General features: G+C 42.7%; 1 protein-coding gene across 1 annotated transcript; it reads left to right on the forward strand.

Moving 5' to 3' along the window:
* The first annotated feature begins 5673 nt into the window (after positions 1-5673).
* GEM (GTP binding protein overexpressed in skeletal muscle) lies at positions 5674-14552 on the forward strand. The gene is made up of 5 exons (XM_071421589.1): positions 5674-5800; positions 7526-7868; positions 10936-11012; positions 11494-11698; positions 13301-14552. Exons 2-5 carry the CDS (start codon positions 7535-7537, stop codon positions 13576-13578), a joined length of 894 nt encoding a protein of 297 aa, XP_071277690.1. The 5' UTR covers positions 5674-5800; positions 7526-7534; the 3' UTR covers positions 13579-14552.
* The last annotated feature ends 336 nt before the right edge of the window (positions 14553-14888 follow it).

A 14888-nucleotide genomic window follows, 5' to 3' on the forward strand; every position in this document is an offset into this window, starting at 1 on the left:
GGCAGCCGAACGCTGAACCAGGGACACTGGGTGGACGATACTGTAAACGGGGAGAGATCAGAGCTCCCTCCAACAAGACCATATTTAGCTGTGGTTTTGACTGCTGGTTGACTGCACAATAAGGAGAGCTGGGAAAGGATATGACACCCAGACACCACGCCCCAGCTGTGACCCAATGTTTTGGAGGAAGAGCTGGTTTAGCCACTGCCATGTGTTTTGTGTGCCATGTGTTTCAGCCCGACACTTTTCTCCTGGTGCAAATGTGAGTGAAAGACCTGGTGTGACCTGGACTGAACCAGCCCAAGCAAATCCAGCTCTGCCTGAACCATGTGCCACCACCTTTCCTCAAGGAGTGCACCAGGTGGGAGTTGGGGTCCTGAGGACACCCACAGCCCTGCCCATTCTTCCAGGGCTCCTCCACCCTGCTCATGTCAGCCTTGACCCAGAAGTAGGACTCCTCCACTCAGACAATGAGTCAAAAACATTTTTTGATTATGCAAAACAGAAGGTGTTTTGCAAGCCAAGGTGGGTCAGAGAGCTCAGTGGTGCTCTCTTGCCATCCTAGGATGGCTTGTTTTGTAGATAAATGCAATCTAGGACCTGAAAGTCAAGATCTGACCACCATGTGGAATATTTTTAAAGTAGATTTGCTTCTATTGGCAGGGCTTCCTTTGTATTTCTGTGTGAGTATGCCTGAGTATTGATAATTATTGTTGGCTGCACTCAGTGTAAGAGTCTTGGAAAGCAAGGTGAAGAAGAAATTGCATTTAGAGCAAAAGACCTTTTCCTGGATCTCCCTTCAACAGGTCTGAAGATCAGAATAAGATCATTGTTCTGCTGAAGTTTCTAACCTATGGTTTGCTGATGCAGCATTTGCCTATTTTTAAATTACTATCTTCACTTAGTGGTATAAAATCAAGATGTAAAACTCTGTGAATCCTGTAGCTGCAAAGGACACTGTGGCTCCTGAACCTGATTGCACTGAGAACTGTGGCATACTACAAGGGTCCCAGCTACAAAAAAGTCTTCTGTGCTGGTGCCATTCATCTAAAGGTTTTTTTAGCTCAGTATTTGAAAAAATTTATGGCTAGCTCACATTCAACTATTGTTAGTATTATACGATTTTTTAAAAATTGCATTGAAAAGCACATTTATTTATGCCATATATGACTTAATCCCATTCCCTGGACAATTATTGGCAGAATTCATTAACGTCATTGAGTGCAAGACTGGGAAAAAGGCAGTCCTTTTGCTAAGTAACTCTTACTGAAATAATCCAGTTTTGCCATTTACTTTTTATCATTGCTCTTTTTTCTCCCCTCAAAGCTGACAGTTCTTTTCATTTCTTTTCAGTTAACTAGACTAAAAAGTAACTGGTATTTTATTATGAACTGAGCTGCATTGCTTCCCCTGGCTGCTCATTTCTCATTTTCTGCTGAGTCTTCCACTGTGCTGGCTTAATGCATTAATGAGGAAAATACCTTTGGACACTGGTTATAGTCAACAAAGCTCTACAGTGCACAGATATAGAACACATGTTCCTTTTGGTACATCAGAATCCAGATTATCTGCAAGCAATAGACTAATAAGAGGTTCTCCAATGAGTCAGCTGATTAAAGGCAATCCTATTCCCTGAGAACTGTAATGCTGGCTTTTACAGCTAACTTGTGCAGATCAGTGCTTCTTCCCTATCCTTGTGCCCATCACCAAAGGGCCATGTTCCACTTCAGTGCTCAGTTAAAGAATTGTAAAAGTGCTGCTGTGATGTGGAAGGAAAGGAGCTGGTGGAACAAATCCAGTACTCCCTGGAGGCAGCTCTAGGAGCAGGGCCTACCAAATCTACTCCACTGAAAAGAGCAATTTTTTAGATTGGATGCTGGCACTTTCAGGTGGTTCTGATTGCATCCCTTAAAATGAAACAATGTTTTATTATTCCTTAATTTCTCAGTGTCTTTCTCTGCCCTGTCCCCCTCTTAAAATCCTCAGTAATTTACTTAAGGCATATAATCCTTCACTTCCCTACCTCATACATCCCAGTCTCAGAGTGTTTGATCCCTTGTACCTTTTCAGTCAGTATGACACTTCGCACTGAGTCATTGGATGTGAATTGGGCAAAGGCAAAGCTGTGGACATAAGTTGGTGTAAGTAATCCAGTGGTCCCACTGCTGTGGGCCCAGTGCTGCTTCATCCCACATCTATTTTTGCCTTTTGTACTACATTTGCTCACCAAGCTGCCTGTGGCTTCCTGTGCTGTAGGAATGAATGGTGACAATGGAGCAGCTTCCCTAGGGAGGACGTGCAGTGACTGTGGGCACTCCCAGTGTGTCCAGCACTATCCAGCCCAGCACTCAAATTAATTTCTGTCCATAGCTGCTGTTTTTGGTAGGGCTGAGAATAGCCAGGGGCCTGCCAGCACTGCCAGATGTGAGAAGCAGAGCAAAATGTGAAATGCCACAATGGTCTGGAGGAGAGGCAGACCTCATTCACTGCCTGTGCCGGCAACTCACTGCTGGGAACAAAGGCTACTCAGTCAGGCCTTCTGAGGGGAAAGATGAAGGTGAACTTCTCTGCTGGTTGCATGGGGAGAAAGTGCACTTTCAAACGTGCTGCATTCAGTTTTCATTGAATGAAATCTGAATTTTGTTTTTCCTGCTTTTTAAAATTTTTTTTCCCTCTCATGAATTTCCCTCCCACTCCGAGATGGTTTATGTCCTCTCTGTGGACAACCCTTACACCAGAAGGTTTGAGAAACTACTTTTGCCATCATATATATAAATTCAAACTGGCTAATTAAGTGTCAGCTAAAAAGCACTGCTTTTATATCCAATGGAAAATTTCTGCCTAATTGCTCTGGGCATCACCTGGTCTAATTGTAATTGGCTGGGGAAGGATTGCAGAACTGCTACTCTGCAATGTTTACTTCATCCTGGCTGCAGGGAGAATTCCTTTAAGATGTGATTAATGAAACAGAGAGTGGATAAGATGGAAGAAAAACAATGGCCCTGACTTTTGGTATTGCACCAGGCAGTTACGTTCAAGCACTCATGTGCTTTGCGACAGCGCTGGCCTTATGGTTTGTCTCTTCTCGTGCCTGAGCTTGGGCAGGCACGAGACTTGCAGAAGTGTTGACCAGCAAAGAGTGCAAAAGGGCTGAACAGACCAGGACTGCACCAGTCTCCATCAATCTGGGGGATTGTTTTTGTCCCTGAGAAGGACTCAGTTCATATATTTCAGTGATCAGCCTGCTGTTATCCCTTGTAAGTAAGTAGCCGGAGGCTAAAAAGGCTGCATCTCTCCCCATCTTTAAAAACAGTTAAGAAAGTGTTTCCCCCACAGATGGAGTGAGTGAAGTTCATGAGTGCTGGTGGCATTCCCTGAGGAGCAGCAATGCCACACCCTGTGGGTGTGTAGTGCAGAATGGGACCTGGAGAGTGAATTGTCCAGTTGGAAAACCAGAGTCGGCTCAGAAGAGACAATACAAAGGAAAACACACGAGCAAGTTCCCCAAGTACAAGTGCTTCATGCCATGGTGGGACAACTGTTCTGGATGGCTTTAAGGAAGAGGTACATTGTGTGGTTCTGGAGAGATGTGTTTTCTTTGTCTGTCTTGAATTTTAGGGAGAGGATATGAAAGATGATGTCTAGCAATTCCTAATCTAACAGTAACTACAACTAAACACAAAGGCTTTTTTGACTTTGGTTTATTTCTTCTGTCTGCACTTTCTGCTGTGATATATGTTAAACATTTGGGTGAGACATTAGAGCCTGCAGTTCTGATGCAATCACTCTGGCCATAAATCTCTCCAGTCCTGCAGTGGACAGGTTTTGCTTTTTTACTCAGCAGTGACAAATTACAGACAACTTACACAGAGCTATGCAAACCTGAGGTCCATAGTACTCCAACCACCCACTCACCTTCATGGTTCCCAGCATGTTTCAAAAAACCAAGCAACTACAGTTGGGTATGCCAACAGGAAAGGTATTTTTGCAAAGTACTGTCCATGCCACAATCCTTCCTGGACAGAGATGTAGTTACATTTTGTGCAGTAGGTATTACAAGCCCCTCTGTACAACCTACACAGAGGGATGTGGCACTTTGTGTTCTTTGGGATTATCACTCAGCAGCAGAGGCCCAGAGCCTGATGAGCAAGAGACAGGTGAGGTGAAGATGCAGGACCTGGGACCAGTTTAGCTGCTGCCAAGCACTGAAATACACATGAAGGAAAATCAGGGCATATTTTTGCTCAATTCTACCCTTTGTAGATCTGCATAATTTTCATGTACATTGTTGAGTACCTATTAGTTTGTGAAAAGCTCTAGGCTTTTAAAACTTGAGAATGGCTCAGGAGGTCCCTGAAAACCCTCATGAAAGACACAGGAATGCAATAAAGCCAAAGGGGAAACAAAGCAAGGAGATTTCAATTACAGTGTTAGCAAGAGATGTTTTCTGCACATCAGCGTTCCCTTCAATAAAGGTACATTGTCAGTTAAAGATTTGCTTGCCTGTAGAATGGAAAAAAAAATTCCCTCTGTTTAAAGCCAAAGTTGTTCATACTTTCTAGGATAAGAACTTGTCCTATCAGATTCAGGGACCAGGAGATTGTAAATATAAATGTAAATATAAAATGTAAATATGTAAATATAAGAGAAAGCGGTAGGACCTCATTATATTTAATCCAGAGTCTGGATAACTGGGAGCTGGCTACAGGGTTTGTGTATACTTATATAGAAGTTGTGGTAGCCCTAGCAAGTAGTTCTGTCACAGTTTCTTACTCTTCCTTTGCTAAAGAAGAAGTATGTTGTTACAAGTTACAACAGGTTTGGATTTCTTGCCTTCTGGCAAAATTTCTTCTACCAATCAGCTGTGAGGTTATAAAAATCTAAGGACCAGACCCTGGGTTTGTGGTATGTACACTATATAGTGATTGTTCCTGTACACAGTGTCAACACTGTGTGACTTTATGCAGACTTTGTGTGTTCTGATGCATCTTTGCCAACATCCAGCTGCAGTAACACTGAATTCATAGTTGGATGTCTTTTCAAGCCCTTGGTAATTAAATATTGGAGCAGAAGGGAAAGAGAGATGGTTATACAGTTCAGGAGACTGGGTGCAGTCACTTGGAGGCTGAGAGAGAATAACAGGTTTGTTAATATTGGAGTTTTAAAAACAAAGAAACAAACAATACCCCAACAAAGCCCCTAGAATAATATTCTTACTTCTAAAAAATTTCAAATAACATGCAGATTTTTTATTCTAGAGAAATATTTTGTCCAGAAGGGGGTTAAGTGTGTTTTGCAGACAGAGAACAGATACATAATACATTTACAGAAGTTCATGCATTAAATAAACTTAGGTAAATTTTAAATCATCATTAATTTTGATAACATTTGAATTAAAAGCTCTCTGAGGCTAAATGACATGTATTATTTATTTTTGTTCCACTTTCCTGTTTTCATCATGCAAGAACCAAAAGTGTTTATTTTACTGGCAATATTAAAACAATCACATGATTTTGAGTAAGTCTTTTGAGATTGTTTTGAGAGAAGTTTTTCTCTTCTGCATGTCTGCTTTCCCCCAGCTGGGGGCTGGCTGTTGTATGGAAAGTCCAGCCACGTCACGGAAAAGCCCTGTCTCTGATCAGATGGGCTTAATATAAACCAGGTTTGCTGAGAAAGAATTAAAGCGGCAGTCCCAGAGCAGGGGAGGATTGACTTCGGCAGAGCTGCTCAGTGTGCCACAGCGCAGCGAGGGACAAGGGCAGGAACAAAGGACTGCTCTGGCTGCCGGAGCCTGGCACAAGTAAGAGTGCTTTTGGACCCAGTCTTTTCCTGGAGGTGCTGGAGACCCAGGCAGCTGAATGCAGTATGGGGTGGCAAAACCAGTTTGAGCTCGGAGCACAGGGGGTGACAGGGACTCGTTTGGCTTTTTATAATGAGGGATGACAATTTGTTAGAGGCTAAATTGTAAAATGTTTGTGTTTGTGGTGGTTTTGTGAGTGACTGCTTGTTGCAGGTTGTGAGTTACGCTCTGCCGTTAGACTGAATCAGATCTGGCTTTTTTCATCTGGTCTTTTCAATGGGCATACTGCAAGGAAAAAGTGCATTTTAGAATTCAACCACAGTAAATATTTAATTTTGTTTGTGAAGAAGCCTTTGCTTAGTGTGTGATTTCTTCTTTAGATGTATTTCTTGCTGACAAAGTTACTGTGACTAGGACCATGTAAATGATCTCCTTTTGCTCCAAAGTACTGCACATCACAGAGAAAATATTGTATATTCTGTAGTAAATTCAGACAGTGCTTTTTCTATATATTTGTCCTAGGTCCTGCTGGGAATTTATTCATAGAAGTTTTCAGACAGTTTTGTATGAAGAAGAATAGCAATTTGTACCTGTTGCTTTACTGTTCTTTTTATTGTTCATGACCTATAATTGAGGTTTGAAAGTGCTTGGGTGAATTTTATGGACAATTAGCCTATTTACTGAAATGGAGGAGGGAGCCGAGAAACATCAGATATAGGGCAAAAAGGAAAATATCTAAATAATGGTCACTTTGGGAGCTGGAATGCATCAAAGTAACTTTCCTAAAAATGGTAGGTATTGGCCTGTGAGAATGACATCACTCTTCTCTGCCTCCAAGCAAGGCAAAATAGAGTTTGCTGAGTAAATTATAATTAAGAGCTATGATTATGTAAGAAGAGTGAACCTAACTAATTAATTGTGTGGTAATGAAGTTATTGATTTAATATCTATAAATTAATGAGCCTTTACTCCCAGCTGTATCTTCTGTAGAAGCTATAACTTATACCTCCTCAGAAGAGCTGTTGGATTTCACTACATTCTCCTCTTACCAGCCAAAAAGTCACTGTCTGAGGCAGAATCATTCTTTGTTTACCTGGCCACAGACAAGACCCAAATCCACCCATCATGGCAAGGCTTGCTTGCATGACTTTTTGTACTAGGGTTGTCTCAAGAGTGCAGTGAATGATGCCTTGCTGCTTTCCCAAGAGTTTCAGCTCTTAACTGAGTCAATGAGAAAGCTGCTGTACACCCAGCTGCACCAGCAGTTGGAGGCAAGAGAGACCAGAGTCCCTGTTTGTCCCTGGTGATGCCAAAAGGAGGTGAACATTGCCTGTACCACAGGCAGTGTCTCGGCAGGGCTGCAGCTGCTGTGTAGGACTGGTGTGCTGAGCACTGTCCCCTCCTTCTCCTCCTGGGACACAGCAATGCCTCCCTCTTTCCAGGACTGGGCTGCATCCAGCACAGCCAGGAGCCAGTAAAGGCTAAACAAGATAAGATTTAGCATGTGAGGTGGGATTATCCCTGGGAAACAGGCTCTGTCTCACTAGCTAATAACTAAAGTACTTTGTGCATCACCAAGTACACTAGAGTGCAGAAAAACTAATTTTTTCTTTTCTCACATATTAGGCCCCTACAGAGGAGCATGATGTGGCCCCTTGAAGCTAGTAAGAGAGCATTTCTAAATATTTTGTGGGTAACATTTGTGATTTCCCTGTTTTTCACTAGGGGTTGAAAATGACTCTCAACAATGTTACCATGCGTCGCACCCACAACAGCAGTATGCACCAGCAGCAGCAGCGATGGAGCATCCCTGCTGATGGAAAGAATCTGCTGGTCCAGAAAGACTCCAATGAGTACCACCCACAGAAACGATACACTATCAGTCCTGATGAATATTACAGAAGGAGCTGGTCCTCGGAGTCATCCGACTCCGTCATCTCCTCCGAGTCTGGCAGCAGCTGCTACCGCGTGGTGCTGATCGGGGAGCACGGCGTGGGCAAGTCCTCGCTGGCCAACATCTTTGCAGGGGTGCACGACAGCATTGACAGTGACTGTGAGGTGCTGGGAGGTAGGTAATTGTGTTCTGGGTGTTGGGGTTTGCTTGCAGCCAGCTCTGCCTGTAGTAATTGGCACAGAAAAAGAGAGAGGCTGTTTAATGTAAACCAGAAGTAGCAAGTGATTGGATGTGAGTATCAAAACTGATTGAACTCAAGCACCTTCTTTAAGAAAACAAGAAAACAACAAAATAAGATGAGCAAGATACTCTCCAACAATGAATCAAAGCCACTGAAAGAGAGCAATTCAGATTCCTACACTAATTAATTCCAAAATACCTGTTGAAAATCTCTCATTCCTACCTGTGATAATGCTACACAAGAGTCTGCTTCAGCTTTCATGCTGGTCCAACATTTGTGTCACCACTGCCATCACAGGGCTGACTCCAGCTTTCCTTGTGGGAGAGAAAGCAACTGAAGGTCCTCATGATTTACAAGAATTAAATACTTTAAAATCATATATAAACAAAAAGTCACTTCCAAAGTATTTGCCATTAGAAGTCATCTCAGCCTTTCTGTAGAAACACATTGCTTTAGTACAGGCTGTATGGACTTTGAGTAAAATAAATGAAATTTTGAGTAAAAACCTTGTTTCGTGTTATTTGCACAGAATGGGCTCCTCCACGAGGATAAAAGATATAGGTCCTTCAACAGAGTAGGAAAAGTCCTGTTGCCCATTGGGGGAAAGACACAAGCTGTAGGGTTCTCTTTGATGCTTGCTCCTTGTTTGCCTGCCTTGCTTTGTTTAGGATTGCAAAGTGTTCTTTAATCCCAAAGATCAGACCATGCAGAAGGTGAAGCTGTAGCACCAAGTCCTGAGCTATGCTGTGGGCAAGATGCTGATGTGGAAGGGTTGTGCTGCCACAGAAACCTGCTGTGTCTCCAAGGATGTAGTTGCTGTTGCTTTCAGGGGACATGCAGTTTGCTGATGAGTTTTGTTTGTCACTGTGCAGGGCTTTCTTTGTCTCTCCCTTTTGTCTCTTGCCTGTATTCCCTTGGTGTGATGGTGCCAGTGTTTTCTGGGCTTCTCTTCCAGCCTTCAGTGGGGCATAGGCAGGACAGCTTCTTTTTTGTGTGTTTAACTCTCCAGTTAGGGTAAGTTTTGCCCAGGATTTAAAAAAGCCCAGTATCAGGAAGGTGTGATACACATTTTCCTTACTTGCTGTCTCAGACTGGGGACACAGAGGTTTGTGCCTTTGGGGGATTTCAAATTCACTCATTTAGGCATGCTCTGCCTTCAGCTTTTGCCATCAACTTTTTCCATAGTTCTACCAGCTTCTCAGCCTGGAGTATCTCTGATAAAAGTTTTCCTAGTGCTAAATGACTGAAGTAGAGTAGGATCCTTGGACAAGCCATCAGGAAGTGCAGCTGATTTGCTTTGCACACCCCTGTCAGGCAGCTTTCTTTTCCCTCATATGAAGCCGTGTGGTTTCCTCTTTCCATCACACTCCCAGCAGCATTTCTTGGAGTATAGCAGTGACAGATTTTTCAAGGCCAGCTCTGAAGAGATAATTGGAAGTCTTGCTGTTATCTCTCTTTTTTATTGTCAGCTTCAAAAACAGCATGAAATGGACTAAGTGCTCACTTTCAGTGTTTTTTATATTTTATGGAAGTTCCTTAGGATTGACCAAGGTGCAAATGAGTGCTGAATATGATTATTTATGCATGGTATTTTCAAGGAGTGTGATCATGCATTTGTAGCTTTTCTATATGTAATGCAGTGCAGAAGGAGTCTTCTGGATTTTGTCCTCTGGTGTGCATGGAGCTTGTTCTTGCACAGATGCTCAGTCACTTGAAGGAACTATTTACTTTAGCATTACAAACTGGAACTTTAGCTTACAAACTGGAAATTTAATTACATGAGAGGATAGTTTCAGGGTAGCCAGCTTACAGAGAAGCACAGCTGCTTTTATGGAGGGGCTTTGCTACTGACTGTAAGATGAAGCTAACTCATGAACACAAGCCTCATACTCTTGGGACCTCAAGGGAAACCACTCCTAGTGATTAGCTCTGTCTTTTTAGTCTTGACATTTTAAGCATGGCCCCATTTGACTTTATTTTGAATGTGTAATATTTTTGGCTTATTCTTTTACTGGGATGTGGATCCCTAGCTTTGAGGAAAGGCTCTGATTACAATTTAGGGGAAAGTTCACTTCATCAGTGCCCAGCAGAAGTCTTAGGAGGCACAGGTTAGACACAAGCCTATGTACAAGTGTGATTGGGACGGATCCTTTAAATGTTGCAGTACCTTAAGACTGTTTTTTTTTTCCACTGGCCACTAGTGTGAGATTAGAAATAGGTCCAAACTTCTCACTGCTCATCCTAATGTCCCCAGCTTTGGTGAAAAGAAGGAAGATTGGTATTTGAAGCAGATTTCACAGCAAGGGTTGATCAAAATTCAGAGTGGCAACAGCCCCCTTTAGATCCCCCCTTAGGCAGAACTTTGCCACATGACATTTCTAATCTAGGTATGAATTTTTATGGCTGCAGTACAAAATAGCTGACCTGTGCTTTTTTCATTTTTCTGCTATTTGACATCAAAGGTGATGTGGGAAACTGTGTAATGGGAGAGAATGTGCAACTGAAGTCTCAGTCTCTCAAACTCAACAGCTGTTGTCTCACAACACCCTGTCCTCCTCACTTGGTAGGCTGTTTGCTGTATTGCTCTCAGCTGCAGTGACTGTTCACCCGTAAATTGTCCATGCTAAAGCGAAAGCAAATATTTTCCATTACTCAGCCTTGCTGGACTCTGCTGCTCCCATGGGGCAAATGTTCAGCCTTTGGTTATTTCTTCCACTGGTTCTATTTTTTCTCTCCCACATAAGATAAAGAGACTATCAGCCAAAATAATGAACATTTTGTTTCCTGATCTTTCATCTATCATGGAAAGTAAGGCAACCAATAATGAACAGAGTGCAGATTCAGTGTGGATGGAAATGAGGAAAGAGCTGGATGTGAGCCGGCCTAAAATTTGGCTCAATAACTCTGCCAACAAATCCCCCACATTCAACAACTTGGATTTTTTAATGTATACGATGAAACACAATAATATATCACCAACCTTTCTGCTTTTCTCTCCAGAAGACACGTATGAAAGAACCCTGATGGTGGATGGGGAAAGTGCGACTGTTATTCTGCTTGACATGTGGGATAATAAGGTACTATAATTTGTTCCAGTCAAATGCTGACAGGAAAGTGTATATGAATAACTGCTAATATAAAAAACAAGTTATCTTTGTGAAAGAAAATAGGTGTTTCCATACAGCAGAATCAGGGAAGATATAGGATTAACCCTACCCAATGTCAAGGCAAACATGCCTAATGTCTCTGCACTGTGAGTCTGAGAAGTGCAAGTCTTCATTTTTTTTAATGATAAAACAAAACATTCAAGCTTTCTTTCCAGACCCTTTTCATTCCAGCCTAAAGCCAGCACAATAAATTATCTGGGGCAATTTTTTGCCCTCCTTTGTGGTGAAGTATTCATACCATCACCACTTTGGAATTACTTGTAGTATAACTGTGATTCAAACCATACCCATTACAGTTTAGAGCAGGAATGCATTTGGATTCTCTAATGTTTTACTTTCTAAGTAAAATCTGCTCTGGGCATAATGATGTCTGACCATTTAATTTGAACAGCGAGAGGGAGAATGGATTCGAGAGCACTGCATGCAAGTGGGAGACGCCTACTTGATCGTCTACTCCATCACAGACCGGGCAAGCTTTGAGAAGGCCTCTGAGCTCAGGATACAGCTCCGCAGGGCACGCCAGAAAGAAGATATCCCCATTATTTTGGTTGGCAACAAAAGTGACCTTGTCAGGTGCCGTGAAGTTTCAGTGGCAGGTAAGGAAATTATGAGCATAAACCCGAGATAAACATTAAAAGTCATCTAGTAGCTTTTGGACAAACTGCAGTGCTCTGGCTGAGGGAGTACATTGTGATCAGGACTAGGCAATAAAAGAGTAATAAAATAAAAGAATACTGGAACAGAGGGCAGAGGACTGGGTAGGGTCTGCCAGATCCCTAAGCCTTCCTTGGTAATACTGTTATATATCAGATGATCCCTTTTCTATATTTATTAAGTACCATCATAAGTGGGATTTCTTCCCTTGCAGCTCCTAGTGTAAGACCACTGCAATATGTGATTTCTCTGGTAGCTGGAAATCCTTTGTATTCCCAATGCATGTTTATGCATAACAAGTTTGGCCCCCTTTATTCTGCTGCCAAAAATTCTCTTCTTTATAACCAGTTCTCCATCCTCCCTGACGAATTAAAATTCCCTCTCCATCTTTGTTTTGCTAGTCTAGGCAGGAACTGTGCTGCCTTTTAGAAGAGGTCTCCTTACTGCCTTGCTTTGGGATGCTAAATCAGCCTTCCTTTGGCTGCAAACAAACGAGGAACCACTAAGCCCATAAATAGGAATGGAGATATTGTTGGGAGCACTGCTGCTGACTCTCAACATCTGCAGCCAGTAAAATATCTTCTTGGAAAGTCTTCCCTGGGGCTGAGGTGGCACACTGTAGTACACAGCCATGCATTAGATGTTCTTATCTTGGCCCATCAGAAACATGGGATCTTCTCCTCAGCATTTTCCTCTCTCTGCAGCTGTTCTGCTCTTCTGTTTCCCAGTTGAGCTAGACTTTTTTCTTTGCTTTGTGGATGTGTGCAGTTCCTCTGGCTCCTGTCACAGCTGCCCCAAGTGAAGAGCTTGAACTGAGGGGTTCATAGGGAGCCCAGGGTGGCCTTCTCATTCCTCTTTGCCCAGATTGAAAGTTCCTTAGAAAGATGGCAGGTGAATCCATGTCACTTTAATGGCCCTGGCGATGAATTCACAGCAAGCCAGAAATTGGCTTGTGTGTAAGACAGCTGTCAGGTTTAGCTTAGGCTCATGTATTTGAGAATAAGAACTATGACTTCAGATGCACCCCTAAAGCCATAGACACCCTTTGTTAAGGGTTTTGTACATGTGTCTGTTCTCACTGAAATTGTCACAGTTCTAGGGCTGTGGTTTACACCCATGGCCCTTGAAGGAGGAAAGTGCTCTGCCTCCAGTGCTGTGCTGTATGCCTGGAGAGTGCCATCATCAGCTTGAGGGAGTGTGCATTGCAGATGGTCAGGTGGTGTTGAGGCATTGCTGGCCTCCCAGCCTTCAGTGTCTCAGTGGCTCAAGTCCATCATTCTGCGCTATCTTCACAGCCAGCACTGGGCTTTACTGGGAGGGTATTTACCCCCCGTACACCCCCCACTCCCTCTGGGGAGCAGCTGTGACACAGGGCAGATGGATCCTGGGCTAGCAGGCAGCACCAGGTGATTAAAGACTTATCTGTGCCTATATCGGGCTTGAGGAATTCCCCGGTGGCTCTGACTCCCTGCACATGGCAGCTTGTCCCTGCTCCCCGTGGGCTCTGTGCCCCCGTGTAACGTTCCCACCTTGGGATTTTGCAGAGGGGCGAGCCTGTGCCGTGGTGTTTGACTGCAAGTTCATCGAGACCTCAGCAGCTGTGCAGCACAACGTGAAGGAGCTCTTCGAGGGCATCGTGCGGCAAGTCCGGCTCCGCAGGGACAGCAAGGAAAAGAACGAGAAGCGCCTGGCGCTACAGAAACGGAGAGAGAGCATCCCCAAGAAAGCCAGGCGGTTTTGGGGCAAAATAGTTGCCAAGAACAACAAGAACATGGCCTTCAAACTCAAGTCCAAGTCTTGCCATGACCTCTCAGTACTTTAAGAACACTGGACTCTGCCAGAGCTTGTGGCATTTTGCGGACATTATCTAACTTTGTCATAGGACAATCAATCAATCTATATTAGATTGGGCTATCAGTGACTTAGGTTCACAGCTGTGATTGTGATGATATGTGCTGGCATAAGAACAGCACAGTGCATGGAAATAGCTCTTCCTTTTTTTTTTTTTTCTGATTTTTTTTTTTGTCAGTAGTTTTAAAAGAAAAGCATAGACCAGAATGACCCAAAGTTATGCTGGGAGCTGTTCTGGAATACACCTGTTCTTTCTCCTCTCACCTTTGGATAATAGTGTAAGAACCTCAAACGCCATAACTTGGGAAGTGAATACTACTGTCTTTACTCTTTCTCCTTGCTAGTAATATTTCTTTTTAAAAAATGTGTAAAGAATTGAGGAACTGACTGGAGATTGGTCCCTTGTCAGTTGTCTGGTCAAGCTTCAGCACCCACAGCTGAAAAAAAAAGCATTTGTAGAATAACCACAATGGCAACTGTTAGGTATTTTTTCTTTATTTTGAGGATTAGTTTCAGTGAGTTTACACATCTCTTACTTTGAAAATATTTAAAGGAAAATTCCTACAGTCAAACAAATTTTCCTCTCATGTTTTCATATTATGGGACTGTTTAAAAATCATAGTAAAATTAAAATTAAAGTGCAAGTTGTATCAAAGTGCATCAAGTGCAGGATGCCAAACCTTTAAAAATCACCTGAGCTTTTTTATGCCACCACGTGGACTTCTTGTATCCATCCTTGGCCTTTCTCTATGCCAGAGCTATGCTGTATTTATTGTTGTGCAAAATAACAAGCATTTTAATGTCGAGGGGAAAATGTATTTATTACCAATTTTCTTAAGATAATAATGTTAATTTTATTACTGTTTTCTATCTAATATCTTTTTTCAGATATGCAAGTTTTTACTTACATGCCTTGTAATAAAATAAATAAAATATATGACTGCCTTTGAGCCTCAGTATAAAATCCCTAAGAATGTTTTCAAGTAGAGAAAAGATTGTGCATGCTGGGCAAGTTTGCTTCTTGAGAGGTGCAGTGAGGATTCCTTACCTCTCTGAGCACAGGTTACATAGCAACCTAGCATCTCAAGGCAGGAAGCACCAGGAGCCTCAAAGACAAGTGCACAATATCCCTCACATAAAAATGGGGTTGGGGTGACAGAGTTAAAAATAAATCACTTCTAGCAAAGGTGTTTGGCTTTTCGCCTAGAAACACTTTAGAAATGTAGATGAGTACTGTTACCCCAGTTTTGGAGATGAAGAGAAGTGAAATGGACAGAAAGC

Source organism: Agelaius tricolor, unplaced genomic scaffold (assembly GCF_023055355.1).
Source record: "Agelaius tricolor isolate 1412-34295 unplaced genomic scaffold, bAgeTri1.0.p SCAF_2, whole genome shotgun sequence".
Classification (NCBI taxonomy): domain Eukaryota; kingdom Metazoa; phylum Chordata; class Aves; order Passeriformes; family Icteridae; genus Agelaius; species Agelaius tricolor.

Bases quoted from the DNA above. Each gene is read 5' to 3' on its own strand.
- GEM (XM_071421589.1), top strand. From the start codon at position 7,535: ATGACTCTCAACAATGTTACCATGCGTCGCACCCACAACAGCAGTATG. The intron at 7,869-10,935 runs GTAGGTAATTGT...TTTTCTCTCCAG, and splicing joins TGACTGTGAGGTGCTGGGAG to AAGACACGTATGAAAGAACC. The intron at 11,013-11,493 runs GTACTATAATTT...TAATTTGAACAG, and splicing joins TTGACATGTGGGATAATAAG to CGAGAGGGAGAATGGATTCG.